The sequence below is a fragment of the Trichosurus vulpecula genome, chromosome 8 (genome assembly GCF_011100635.1).
Source record: "Trichosurus vulpecula isolate mTriVul1 chromosome 8, mTriVul1.pri, whole genome shotgun sequence".
Classification (NCBI taxonomy): domain Eukaryota; kingdom Metazoa; phylum Chordata; class Mammalia; order Diprotodontia; family Phalangeridae; genus Trichosurus; species Trichosurus vulpecula.
Genome location: NC_050580.1, coordinates 70,915,270 through 70,929,772, shown reverse-complemented (window position 1 = coordinate 70,929,772; position 14,503 = coordinate 70,915,270). Strand labels below are relative to the sequence as shown.

General features: G+C 42.6%; 1 protein-coding gene across 1 annotated transcript in view; it reads right to left on the bottom strand.

The window, feature by feature from the left end:
• Nucleotides 1-14,503, bottom strand: part of AP3B2 (adaptor related protein complex 3 subunit beta 2) — a 60,670-nt gene that overhangs the window by 9,176 nt on the left and 36,991 nt on the right. The window contains exons 15-16 of the mRNA XM_036737094.1: nucleotides 8,806-8,992; nucleotides 2,802-2,920 (exon numbers count right to left, since the gene is read on the bottom strand). Of these exons, the coding sequence (XP_036592989.1) occupies nucleotides 2,802-2,920; nucleotides 8,806-8,992 (306 nt within the window). The remainder of the gene's footprint in view (nucleotides 1-2,801; nucleotides 2,921-8,805; nucleotides 8,993-14,503) is intronic.

The following is a 14,503-nucleotide window of genomic DNA, read 5'->3' as shown; positions in this document are numbered from 1 at the left end:
GAAGCCATCAAGACCCACCCCCTCCTTTCCCAGATGAGGAAACAGAGGCCCAGCAAGGTTAAGTAACTTGCCCAAGGTCACACAGCTGTAGATATCTAGGGCAGAATTTTTACCCAGGTCTTCCTGACTCCAAATCTAGTGCCATACCCAATACACCATATTCCCTATTCTTTCCTGAGCCTTCTCCAACTCTATCTTTTCAAATCCTAGCAATCCTTTAAAGTTCAGCTCAAAGTCTCCTCCTTTCCACAAAGCCTTCTCTGATCACCTTAGCTAGATGTTATCTTTTCCTGCAATGAATTCTCATAGTATGTGGAAGGCATTTAAAGGCCTTTATCACCTGACTGCCCACCCCCTTATACCTTACACTCTCCCCATCCCAGTAGTCTTCAATCCACTGACGCTGGCCTCCTGGCTCTTCCTCGAAGAAGACACTCCATCTCCTGACTCTCACTGGCTGTCTCCCATTCCTGGAATGATCTCCTTCCTTGTCTTCACCTCTGGGCTTCCTTGGCTTTCTTCAAGGCCCAAACAAAATTCTACCTTCTGTAAGAAACCTTTCTCATTTCCCTTTAATGCTAGTGCCTTCCCACTGTTGATAATCTCCAACTTATTCTGCCTATATCTTGTTTGTACATAATTGTTTGCATGGCGTCTCTCCCATTAGATTGTGAGCTACATGAAGGCAGGGATTGTCTTTTGCCTTCCTTTCTATCCTGAACACAGTGCCTGGAACATAGTAAGCACTTAACAAATGTTTATCGACTGACTGATTGCTCCCATCTCTCCTAACACATTTGTCATGTCCAATTTTTAAAATGCTTTTTTGTGTGTTTTATCTTCTCTCTCACTTGGCTATAAGAGTTGGCATTCATCTTCGTGGCTACACAGCACCTAGCATGGTGCCTTGCACATAGTAGGCTCTCAGAGTTTCCTGGAAGTATACTGGATGACTTAGAATCTGATACCTTGGAGTGCTGTGATAGAAGAAGCTCTAGACTGGGAGTCAGAGGCTCTGGGTTTGAATCCTGGCTCTGCCATACTGATTCTGTGACATCAGACAAGTCACTTAGCCCCTCTGGGCCTCATTTTCCTCATCTGAGAAATGAGGGAGTTGAAATAAATAATTGTAGATTCACAGATGTGAGGGAACCTAAGAAGTCATCTGATCCAACTCTCTCTTTTTACAATCAAGGAAACTGAGGCTTACATAGAAGTTAAATGACTTTCCTAGGTCACACAGGCACTAAGTGGCAGGGCCAGGAATTGAATCTAGATCCCCTGCCTACAAACCCTGTGCTTCTCCTGTTGCATCTTGCTCTCTGTTCTCAGAGCCCTGCTGGCTCTAAACCAAATGATCTGAGTGAAGGCCCTTTCTTTATACAACTGTTCTGCATGGCCTTTTGAAAACTCCAGTCTTCTGATAGGATAGGACATAGATGTATGAAGCTATATGAAGAAGAGATGCCCTGGAGGAACAGACAGATACCTGAGCTCCCCTCTGAAATTCACATGACTGGTAATTGCATCAGCCCTCACATTACCTCAACCCAAAGGGTCTCACTGCAAAGGGTAGGAGGGTCTGGACTCCAGAGAATTAAAGGGGTATGAAGGGTTGCACAGAGATCACAGGAACCCAGAAAGATGATGGAGTTTATCAGGGCTTGTCGGAGCTTGTTGAAGCTAAGAGAGAGCAAAACCCAGCTCCATTTAGGTTCCAATCAACACCAAGGACAGTTTCCATTGTGAGATGTGTGAGACTTCTTGCAAGTTCTGGTCTCCTGTTGTTGCAAGCAATAAAACTCTTACAAATACCTCAAAGGGCCAGATATTTGCTTTAGGTACAAGAGGGGAAGCTGTGAAACTACTCTTATGCTATAGTTTAATTCTTCCCGAAGATAATGGATGGTGGTGGCAAAGCAGATTCAAAGCCAAGGAGCAGAGAATCAAAGGGGTCTCTGCAGGAGGGGTGCCTGTAGAAGCCAAAGCAAATTTAGGCCAGGAAGTAAGTGCAGAAGTCTGCTTGAGGTCCAAGGGCATTTAGCATCATTGGATTGCAAGCCAAAGGCGACTTCAAGACTGCTGTGACTGTAATTCTGAACTTCCCCCATTTGTTTACCACCTACCTGTTCCCCTGCAGTGCAGTAGTAAAAATCCTTAGAAAACCTGTAAAGGCTTTGTGCTTAAGGAATAGCAGGAAGGAGGGAAGAGACTATACTCCAGAGCTACCAGTTGGGCTGGGGAACATGGATTTGCATCTGGAAGCATTCAGCTGTGGCAATAAGGAAGGAATGAGCTAACCAGGATGTCCCTAAAGCCTGAAATAAATACCCTGAGGAAAAGGTTCAGGACTCTTCGGAACAGGCCTCTAGGTGTGGGGAGTCCAGGAGGCACCAATGGACTCTGGTACCACAAGGGAAGGGTTAAGGGTTTGGAGAAAGAAGAACTAGAAAGGGTCTGGGAAGATTTAGGGGACCAGGGAGGGCCAGGAAAAGAATAGATTTTGCAGGGATCAGATGGATAAGGGAATTTAAGGGAAATTGCAGAACCTAGGAGTGTCACCTGAGCATCGTTTTGAGTTGACCCAAGCACCCCAGAGACCAATGGGTTAGATTTCCTCCCCATTCCCCAACCCCCAGAGATGATGGATTATGTTTTGTATCTATTGACATAAAAAAAGCTTTTGTTTGGTCCCACCCCTCTGCTTCCTCCCAAACCACCCTCCTGTACCCTTCCACTCCTCTGTTCTTTCATTTGGCCTTCTTGATCCCTCCCCAATCCCTACCCGCCTTCCCAATCACCTCTACATTTCGGACAGATGGGTCAGGAGCTTCCTCAGGCCAGTCTGGGAGTTCTTGGTAGCCGGTAGCCTTGGCATTAAGCAGGTGAGACAATGAGCCAAGCTGGAAGTGATCCCGGTCTATGAAAGGGAGGAGGTATGGTGAGAGGTCAGGATTAAGGATGTGAAAGTGGACAGGAAGCAGAATTTAAAATGGTTAAGATTTGGTGGGAGTTTTTCCCTAACTACTATACATTACCTTATTTGACTGCAGAACCAGAAATCACTTACCACCAATTGAGACATAAGGATAAGTTCCTTATTATGGCTTTTGATGGACTGTGGGACTTGCTGGGTAATGAGGATGTGGTTAGGCTTGTTGTGGAGCACCTTGAGGAAGCCAGCAGGCAGAAACCTGAACTGACTGAGAAATCAGCTAATTTGGGCCGCATGCAAAGCCTGTTACTCCAAAGAAAAGCTAAAGACATCCATGCCCCTGACCAAAATCCTGCCATTCGTCTAATAAGGCATGCCATTGGAAGCACTGAATATGGGGAGATGGACCAGGAGAGGCTTTCTGCCATGTTGACATTGCCAGATAATGTAGCACGGATGTACAGGGATGATATCACAGTTACAGTGGTTTATTTTAATTCGGACTCAATTGACACGTTTTATAAGGGGAGTGAATAAGTTTCTACCCCTCCTCACCTATTGCAAAGTTGATTTAAATGTTGGGATATAAATAATTTTTTTAATTTAAGCTGTCATATTTGAACTTAACTGTTAGAAATGGAAAGTGATGTACAAATGTCTGCTAAAAATATTTAACTTAATAGATTAGGCTAAAATTGAACATACAAGTTAGATAAAGACAGTGGTCTTATTGTGTATTTCTGTTTCCATAAGCACAAAAGGAAACCAATTTGAGGCCAAAGCATAGCCTAGTTTAACAAATAGGTGTTTCTTAAGAGTAGTGGTAGTTAGTTTTCCCAAAGGGCTGCTTCTGTTGTTCCAAGAGATTTGTAAGTAAAGGTCTCAAGATCCAGAGTTGGCACACTGAACCCTACCCCAAATTTCCTCATTTCTGTGGGAAGTCTGAAGTTACTAGGGCTATAGGTGATGATGGTGGGTTCTTGATAATTGTTAGGAAGAGAGACACACTGTAGGGGAATTGAGTGGTCATTTAGTGGAATTTAGAGGCCATGGGGGAAGTATTCAGGAAGGTTTTTACCATAATGGGATTTAAGGGGAAAAACTGACATTGGGGGGGTGGGAAAGGTTGAAAAGAAGGAAAGCTATAACTAGCACAAGGCAAATGGGGCTTTGTCCCAGGACAGAAGCATGGGTTGGAGAAAGAGTAGAGAATGCTTCCTCTCTCTCCTTGAAGACTTCTACCATTCCAAATGGCGTAAGTGCCCCTAGACCAACTCTCCAGTGGTTTTGTCTCTGTGCTACCTCTCTCCTAGCACTTACCTTTCTGCCCTAAATGCCTAAAGGAGGTGTGTGAATGCTGGGGATATCCCCTTTCCTGACATGGCTATAAATCATGGCTGGACTGTCTTGTATACCACGGACCCCTTTATATGCCCCCTCCCCCCAACTATATGCCCCCAGGTAAAAATATTCCTAGTTTGGCTCTGGGGAAAGAATATATCATAGAGGACTTTGCAAGGAAAAGACATACCCCTATCAGAGGATAATTCAAAACAACCATCCTCTGACTTTGTTGGAAATGATGTGTATGTAGTTTTAATAAGTGTGTACTGTATATCACACACTGTATGAATGAAATTATGGGAATTTGGAAAGCTCCACCCCTTCTGTAGGAATATCTGAATGGCTGAGTAATCAAAGGCAAGCTGGGGGTGGTGGTGGGGGTGGGTACAGCTGAGAATCTGAGCTAACAAGTTTGATCACTCATTGGGCTCAAGGCATACCTGCCACTTCTACTGTACAAATGATCGGAGAGTTAGTTTCTCAATTATGAGACAGAAAAAGAGGGAGTCCAAGCACTGAACCGAAGAAAAGCAGGGGGTTTGCTTCTGCTTGTTGAAAGAAGCTTACTCAATTCAGAAAGGCTGAAAGGAAAGAAGATGGCCACCATCAAGAACTCATGGCCGCTAGAAGGACTAGGCTCAGACATAGAACAAGCAGCAAGGCAGCTGGGTTTCATTAAACAGTAGAAACAACCTCAAAATAGCTTAATGAATATGCTTCAGTCCAATTAAACAGGACAAAGGGAAATAGATTAGAGCTAAAATAGGACTTGAGAGTCTGGATTCATAGACCCTTCTAGGAGAGTGGAAAAAAGAGCTACAGAGTCATTGCTAGATGGCCTGGAAATGCTGGAAGGACTCTGGTGGGCCAAGAGGAAAAGTCCTTCCTCATTCAGGGACCAGGAAAAAAGTGGGGGCAGGGAGGGGTCAAAGACTGCTGCAGGGCAGAAGTAAGTTATAGCCAAGCCAAGCCATGAGAAGACTCCTCAGTCATTCAATCAGTCATAACATTTATTAAGCACTTAATATGTGCCAGGAACTGTGAGAAGCCCTGGAGATAAAAAAAGAGACAAAAGACAGTCCGTACCCTCAAGGTGCTCACAATCTAATCGGGGAGACAACAAACAAGCAATATGTAGAAAAAAGCTATATACAGGACAAATAGGAAATAATTAAAAGAGGGAAGGCACCAGAATTAAGAGAGGTTGGGAAAAGCTTGCTGTGGAAACTAGGGTTTTAGTTGGGTCTTAAAGGAAGCCAGTAGGTAGAGATGAAGATGGAGAGCATTGTAGGAATGGAGAACAGTCAGAGAAAATGCCTGGAGTTGAAAGGGGTGGTGTTTTGTTCATGGAACAGCCAGGAGGCCAGACTGGGACACAATTTATCTTTAGTCTCTCCCTATCTACTGATTTCTTCCCTGCTGCCTATAAATATGACCAAGTCTCCCCCTTTCTCAAAAAACCTCACTTGATTCAACCATCTGTACCAGCTATCATCCTATACTTCTTTTCCTATTCATAGCTAAAGTCCTTGAGAAAGTCACCTACACTTAGTGCTTCTACTTTGTTCCCTTTTCTAAACCTTCTGCAATCTGGTTTTTAGTCTGAAACTGCACCCTCCAAAGTCATCCGTGATCTCTTACTTGCCACTCCCAATGGCCTTTTCTCAATCCTGATCCTTTGTGACTTCTCTGCAGTATCTGACATTGTCAATCACCAGCTCCTCCTAGACATTCCCTCCTCTAGGTTTCCATGACACTGTTCTCTCCTGGCTCTCCCATCTGTCCACTGCTCCTTCTCAGTCTCCTCTGTTGTCCCTTCATCCATGCCATACTCCCTTGTGTGGTGTCACCCTGCGCATTCCCCAAAACTCTGTCATGGGCCCTCTTTTCTTTTCCCTCCATACTATTTCACATGGTGATGTCATTAGCCTGCACAGGTTCAATGACCATCTCTATGAAGATGATTCCCAGATCAATATATCCAGTCCAATCTCTTTCCCAAGCTACGGTCATATATCGCTAACTGCCTCTTGGACCTGGGTATCTGAAATGGATGTACCATAGCCATCTCAAACTCAACATATCTTTATATTCTCCTGCCAAACCTCTCCTCTTGGGAACTTCTCTTCACTATAAAAGGCCCAACTATCCTCCAACTCACTCAGGCTTTCAATCTCATTATCATCTTGGAAGCTTTACTCTCACTCACTCATTATCAAACCTGTTGTCAGATCTTGTATCCAGCCTCGGAATGTCTCTTGTGTACACCCCTTTCTTTCAATTCATATACCCACAACCCTAGTTCAAACCTTCACTTCTCACCTGGCCTATTATAATAACCTTCAAAATGGTCCCTGCTTCATGCCTCTCCCTATTCCAATCCTTTTACCACTCAGCTGCCAAGGTGATTAAAAAGTTTTATTTTTTCCTTTTATTTTTAAACATTTATATCTTCATTGTAGACCACTATCCTAAAATCATCTTTCATAGCAAATAAAAGGAGATGATAAAAAAAATCAACTAGTATCTCACAGTGCCTAATAGATTTTTTTAATCACTTGCTATCCATCACCATACTGGTGATTTTTCAAAAGCGTAAGTCTGACAATGTCATGCCCTCAGTGAGCTTTAGTGGTTCTCTATTTTCTCTAAGATCAAGCTTGTCATCCTTCATTTGGCATTTGAATCTCTTCATAACCAGTTCCCTTCCTATATTTTCAAGTTTTCCCATACTTTACTTCCCTCTCTTCACTCTGTGATCCAGCTACCCTGGCATACTTGCAGCCACTTAAGCATGACACTCAGTTTTCCATCTCAGCGACTGCGCTGGCTGTTTCTTCTCTCTGGAATGTTCTGCCCTCCCATCTCCATCCATTCATTTCCCTGGCTTTCTTCAAGATTTAGCTCAAAGCCCACTTTGTGCAGGAGGACCTTCCTGGTTACCCTAGCTGCTAATGCTTCCTTTTTAAAATTACTTTCCACCTACTCTATATATACCTTGTACATACTTAGTTATTTACATATTATATTCCCCATTAAAATGTATGCTTTTTTTTTTAACCTTTCTTTGTATCCCCAGAGCTTAGCACAGTGCCTGACACATAGTAAAGACTTAAGAAATGTTTGGTGACTGACTACCTGAGTCTGCCTGAGAAAGATAACAGCCTCCCCTTGAGGCTATGATCCTGATTGCCTCCAATGGAAAGGGAATACTCTGCCCATCTTTCCTGCTCCCCACCTCAGATTGTTGTATCCACAACAATGTAGAACCCTGCTCTCGGCAACTCTTCTTCTTTTTATTCTGGTGACTTTGTTCTGTTGACCTTAGTTTCTTAATAAAATTCCCCTTTTGTACCTTCAGGTCACTTGTGGTTTAATCAAGGTTTGTTTTTTCCCAATAGGGAGAGGGAAGCCTGGTTTGCCAGGGGCTGAGACGGAAAGAGGTAGAAGATCCAGGAGGAACAGAGTCAGGGCCAGCTGTGGACAGTGAAACTCTTTCCTGTCTGTATCCCTCTACATGAAGAAAGAGTTTGTTGATGAAGAAAGAAGTCCCCCAGAGAGGGATAAATGTACCTGAGTGGTGGTAAGTAGTGGTGTGGGAAGGAAGAATATATCCAGAAGTGGTTTCAGGTAAAGGGGAAAGCATAGCATAACCTTCCCCTGTGAACAAAGAAGACACTTGAACAATATGGCATTTGGGCTTCTACCTAAAATGCAGGTAAATATTATAGCAGCCCTTTGCCTAGTCAAGAACCCCATTCATATATGAGATATCTGCTGACCTCAAAGGGTCTCAAAGAAAACAAAGTATTGAGGGAGCCTAGGACACAGCTCTCCTTTGAGTATGGGTTCTCAAAATCAACTTCAGAAATAAAAGAAGTCACGATGGGAAACTCTAAAGTATGAAGAAAGATTATATAGCTAATGGTTGTGCCAGAGGAGCCAAAAGACAGTAGGGGTGAGCTCCATTTACATTCTAATTCATACTAGAAAGTGCTGTATTGTGAGACTTCTGAGACTTTGTACAGGTCTGCAACTTTCTCATTGTTTGTTGGGTATATTCTATCTATTCCCTGGTGTCATGAGTTGTAGAATTTGTAGAGAAACTCAAGGTGCTTGCTTCAAGAACAGGAGGGTAGGAGGGAATATGGAAAACTGCCTGATTCAAAAAAGGCAGAGAGGAGAGAGGACCAGTCAGAAATAAGCTGAAAGGTAAGTAGGAAGGCCAATCCCTAAAGCCCAATGACGATCTATATCAGGAGCCAGACTAGGGAAGTCCATTGCCATGATGAAGGGAGTGATGGAGGAAAGCTTTGCCAATGAGAGGGTTTGTCAAAGTTGGCAAGGGCTGTACCCCCAGCGGAAGTGGGGAGGGAGAGCTGTACCCTGGGGCTGGAGGTGCCATGTAGGGGAGATGAAGCTCGTAAAGACAATCTGCTATCCCATGAGGGATATGATCTCCGTCATTTTCTATGAGAAAAGCTGGCCTTTCCCTTTCCCCCATCCCCTTCTCTTCAGTGTCCTACCTTTGAAGGATGACTCCAGAACAGGGGCAGGCTTGGGAGCCAAGAAGAGCTTCTTTGCATGACGGCTGAGGGTGCCCCCCTGCTCCGAGGGGACAATGAGCTGACGGGTAAAGCGGGCTCGGTCTCGGATGTCATAATTCTGATCATACTTTGCCAAACTCAGCACATACTGCGTCAGCAGCTTTGTCTGGGAGGGGAAGGGAGAAGAAAAAAAGGAGAGAAAGAGAGTTGAGGCCAGGTAGCATATCAGCAGCTTTACTAGGGGAAAGGAAATGAGACTGGAAGGGATTGGGGGCGGGGAGGAGGGGATCCTGCTTCAAGATCTTTACAGAGGTAGAAATCGCCCTTTTCGAGGTTATGAAATAGATGCAGAAATTCTGTGAGGCTAAACATTTAAGTTCAAATGTTTCTCCTATGATACGATTTCAATGTGGTTCCAATCCCAACTGCTCAAGAACTACAAAAAGGCTATTGGACTCTACCTAAATGAATTGACTTATTCAGTGCCAGAACAATCAAACTGCTATAGAGCTAGAAAAAATAGCAAAATTCATCTGGAAGAACAAAAGGTCCAGAATATCAAGGGGATTAATGGAAAGAAATGCTAGGGAAGGTGGCCTAGCCACACCAGATTGTATTGTGAAGCAGCAGTCATCAAAACTACCTGGTACTGGCTAAGAAATAGAATGGTGGATCAGTGGAATAGGTTAGGCACACGAGACACAGTAGTCAATGACTATAGTAATCTACTGTTTGATAAACCCAAAGACTCCAGCTTCTGGGATAAGAACTCACTATTTGACAAAAACTACTGGGAAAGCTGGAAAATAGTATGGCAGAAACTGGGCATAGACTAATATCTTACATTGTGTACCAAAATAAAGTCAAAATGGGTACACAATTTGGATATAAAGGCTGATACTATAAGCAATCTGGGAGAGCAGGGAATAGTTTACCTCTCAGATTTATGGAGAACAGAAGAAGTTATGACCAAACAATAGATAGAGAACATTATGAAATGCAAAATGGATAATTTTGATTACATTAAATTGAAAAGTTTTTATACAAACAAAGCCAATGCAACCAAGATTAGGAGGGAAGCAGAAAACTGGGAAAGAATTTTTATAACCAGTATCTCTGATTAAGGCCTCATTTCTAAAATATACAGAGAACTGAGTCATATTTATAAGAATACAAGTCATTCTCCAATTGATAAATGCTCAAAGGATATGAGCAGGCAGTTTTCAGAGGAAGGAAAAAGTCCTATTTGTACAAAAATATTTATAGCAGTTCTTTTTGTGGTGGCCAAGAACTGGAAATTGAGGGGATGCCCATCAATTGGGGAATGTCCGAACAAATTGTGGTATACGAATGTAATGAAATACAATTGTGCTACAAGAAATGATGAGCCAGTGGACTTCAGAAAAACCTGGAAAGACTTAAATGAATTAATATTGAGTGAGGGGAGCAGAACTAGGAGAACATCATACACAATTATGGCCACATTGGGCGATGATTAACTTTGATAGACTAGGCTCTTCTCAGCAATGCAAGGTTCTAAGACAACTCCAAAAAACTCATGATAGAAAATGCTATCCACATCCAGAGAAAGAATTACGGAATCTGAATGCAGATCGAAACATACTATTTGTTCTCTTTTTTGGTTTGTTTCTCCTTTCTCATGGTTCATTCCATTGTTATAATTCATCTTTACCACATGACTAATATGAAAATATGTTTAATATGAATGTATATGTAGAGCCTATATCGGATTGCAAGTCATCTTGGGAAGGGGGGAGGGGAGGGAGGTAGAGAAAATTTAACACTCAAAAGCTTGTGGAAATGAATGTTATAAACTAAAAATAAATGAATAAATTAAAAAATTAAAAACAAACAAACAAACAAAAAGGCTATTGTTAAGAATGAATCTAGCCCAAATGAAGTGTTGGCATATACGAACTTACTGACTTTCAGAGAAATTACTTAAGAGTCTGTTGGTTTTAACCATTTAACCTCATGTATGAATGAAGGGTAAGAAGCATCTAAGAATCTGGGGAGGTGAAACAATATTGAGAGTGGATTACTAGACTCACAGAGACAGCATGGCTAATAGAGCCAGCCTCAGGGCTTGGGTAGCCTGGGTTTAAATCCTGACTCCAACACACACTGGCTGTGTGAATCTGGGTGAATCATGTAAGCTCTTAGTGCTATAGGCAACTTTCTAACACTAGAAGTTGCAGGAAAAGTTATGTCTTTCACTGGCAGAAGGAATTTTCTCATCAGGGAGTTCCCTATGTCAATGAAATTCTACAAGTTCAGTACCTATCCCTATGAACAGGTCTATTGGATTTCTCCAGAATTCAGGAGTGGGGAACCTGCTAGATGATGCTAACTTGAGAAACCATGCTTTTAGAGCACATATGCTTGCAGAAGCTTGCTTTAAGACTGAAACTAGGGTATCCCAAAGAGCCTGGGACTCAATACCATTTGAAAGTGTTTTAGTTTGGATAGAGAGCTGGCCCTGGAGTCAGGAGGACCTGAGTTCAAATCCTGCCTCAGATGTCTACTAGTTGTGTGACTCTGGGCAAGTCACTTAACCTTGATGGAAGGAAGGAATAAAGGAAGGAAATGTTTTAGTAGAATATCAGAACCCTCTCCTCACTTTGCTCATACCTAACAGAGATTTTGAATTGCTGCCCATCAATGCCCAGATTTCTCTATCACTGATTCAATCCAAATGAACAAACATTTAATAGGTGCCTACTAAGGGCAAGGCAGTTTGCTAGACATTCAGGAGATTATGACAAAACCCAACAGCTGCTACTCTTGGGGACTTTACTGAACTCTGCTGGGAAGAACAGGGAGAGAGGGACACAATGTATATAGAGATAAATAAATTAAACAAATATTTCCAGAGGGAGAGTGTTAACTATTAGATGCAGCATGGAAGTTTTCATGTGGGGAAGGGGCAGGGGTCTCTACCTGAGCTGTAATTTGAAGGAAACTAGACATTCTGCGAAACCAAGAGGAAGAGATGGGGGCAATTCAGGCATGGAGACCAATATGAAGAGTGATATGGGATAAGATTAGAAAGGGAGGTTAGAGAGTGCTCTAAAGGCAGGCTGAGGATTTTAGATTTTGCACTGGAGGCAACAGGAATGAATATGTACATATGAGTGTGTTTCAGAACAGGATGGTACAATTAAATTCTACATAGATAAGACAAAATCAACTTTGCTGGCACATTCCAAGGCTGCCTTGATGAATACGACCAGACATCATTGGATATGCTGCGAACCGTTAAAATTACATCAACTACTGACTTCGGTATGAAGGTCCTAGACGAAGCATACGAGTCCAAACCAGAATTTTCGGCATGTGACTGGTCCTACCAATTCAAGCCAACAAAAACAAGCATTTAGTGTCTACTGTGTATCAACCGCACTAAGACATACAAAGAAAGGTCAAAAAAAGTCTGCTCTTAAGAAGCACATACAAACAAGATGCCAACAGGATAATCTGGATGGAGGAGCTTAATGGAATTTAATACACTGTGCCAGAGACATGATTTGAGTTCTTCCCTCAGTCCAGGAGAGACAGAGTACCTGGAGGGACAGGCCATCTGAAGGAGAGATGCATAAGGTCATCCCAGGCTCAAACAGCCTAGCAGATTACCTTAAGTCTATGGATCCCCTGTGGAAGCCCAAGTACCACTAGATGTGAATCCTCTCATCTAATAACATATCAAAAGGTAAGAATGATTCCCTAGGCCTAGGAAACTATGGGCACCATAAATTGCTAATGGTCCTTTAACAACCAGAGATACCTACCTGAAGAACCATGGGACCCAGAGATTCTTAGAGGTAGGTACTCTAAGCCTAACAGGCTGAGTGCGGAAGTCCCCTTTGTAACTCCCCTTCCCCTCCCCCAAGCAGAAGCAGAGATAAATAAATGCTTTAGTAACACCAAACATCCCTAACAAGTAAATATTCAGCACCTGCTCAAATGTTTATTTTGTATATATTTTGTGTTTACTTTATGTGTGTACTATATCACTTTCTGGATATTTTGAACTGGATGCATCCTCCTTGCCTTGGCTAGATACCTTAATACAAAGTAACTCCATGAAACCTAAACATTTCCCACCTCTAAGACAGGAGTTCTTTACCTTGTTTGTCTCATGGCCTCATTTGGCAGTCTTGTGAAGTTTGCAGACCCCTTCACAGAATAAAATTTTTAAATGCATAAAATGAAACACATAAGACTATAAAGGTAACTAATTATATTGAAATATTTACCAAAATATTAAAACAAAAACAAGTTCTCATGGATCCCAAGTTAAGAACTCTTGCTCCAAGAGGCTGAATCCTTGTTTCCATTTGGGGAGATGTTGGGACCCCAGAGGAGAAATCATTGAATGAAGAATGACGAGTTTGCCATTTTTCCTGAGAATACCCTGCCATTCCTTAGCACAGTGGGACACCCTCTGCTTCTCATCCATATTGCTTTCCCTAAGTGGATTTAGGTGGAGCTCCTAAAATATAAAAATCATGCAGAAGTCTAAGAACTGAACCAGTCTAGCCAATTAGCTGCACCTGCTGTGTAGACAATACCTGGGCTTCCTGGTAACAAACCAAGTTCTGGTCTATGAGGATTATTACTGGGTAAATGGTTTCCTTGATTAAGTTTTCATCCCAACTTGAGGACCATTTTCACAGCTGGCATCTACTTTCCATAACAACATAATTTTATTTCACCAAGGTCAGCTTCCATGAAGAGGTCAGTGGAAACAACTCCACCCATCCTCATTATGATACCTTTTGTCTAGTCTTCCTGAGTTTGGGTCAGTGCTGCTCCCAAGACCACTCACTGTAGACTCAACACCTTCCCCTCAGGACCATTTTTTATATTTAGTGAGACAGACATGTAGTAATGTTGTGAATGCATGCTCAAAACCCTAAAAAGCTTATTCTTACAAGATTCCCTTCTTTTTAGCCTAGCCATTGCTTCTGTCAACGTGGATGTTCAAAAATGAACAGTTGGTAGCAGTCAGTGCCTGCCTAGACAGCTGAATTACCAAGAAGTGGGAAGGGTTCCATGTGGATATTTGCAAGGTCAAGTACAAAACCCAGCAACACAAGGCGGCTCTTATGGAAGTCACATTTCACTGCCTTACAAACTAGGCTATTAACAGGTACGTTATAGAGCCTTTTCCTCACCTGGAATACACATTCCTTGGTGTGGTGAGAAGAAAAAAAATCTAAATATCATCACACATTTAGGTCTAGTGCATGAACCAGTATGTCACTAAGAAACTGTTGGAACGGGACTCCTGGGCACCAACAGGCCTGAAGGGTGTGATGCAGGACTCATAGTCCTTTCATGTATCCACAAGGCCACCTTCTCCTGAATGAATCTGTACTACATTAATGAGAACACTGATAACTAGCCCTTCCAGGGTGCTTTAAGGTTTACAAGTGCTCTTATTTTATCGCCATAACCACCCTGGGAGGCTGAGGCTATTACTATCCTCATTCTACAGATGTGGAAAATAAGGCAGAGAGAGGTTAAGTGATTTGCACTGGACTGTACAGGTGGTAATTGTGTAAGTCTGTATTTGACTCAGGTCTTCCCTGACTTCAGGGCCAGCACTCTATCCGCTGCGCCACCTAGTGGCCTTTATTGCCACCGCTAGTCG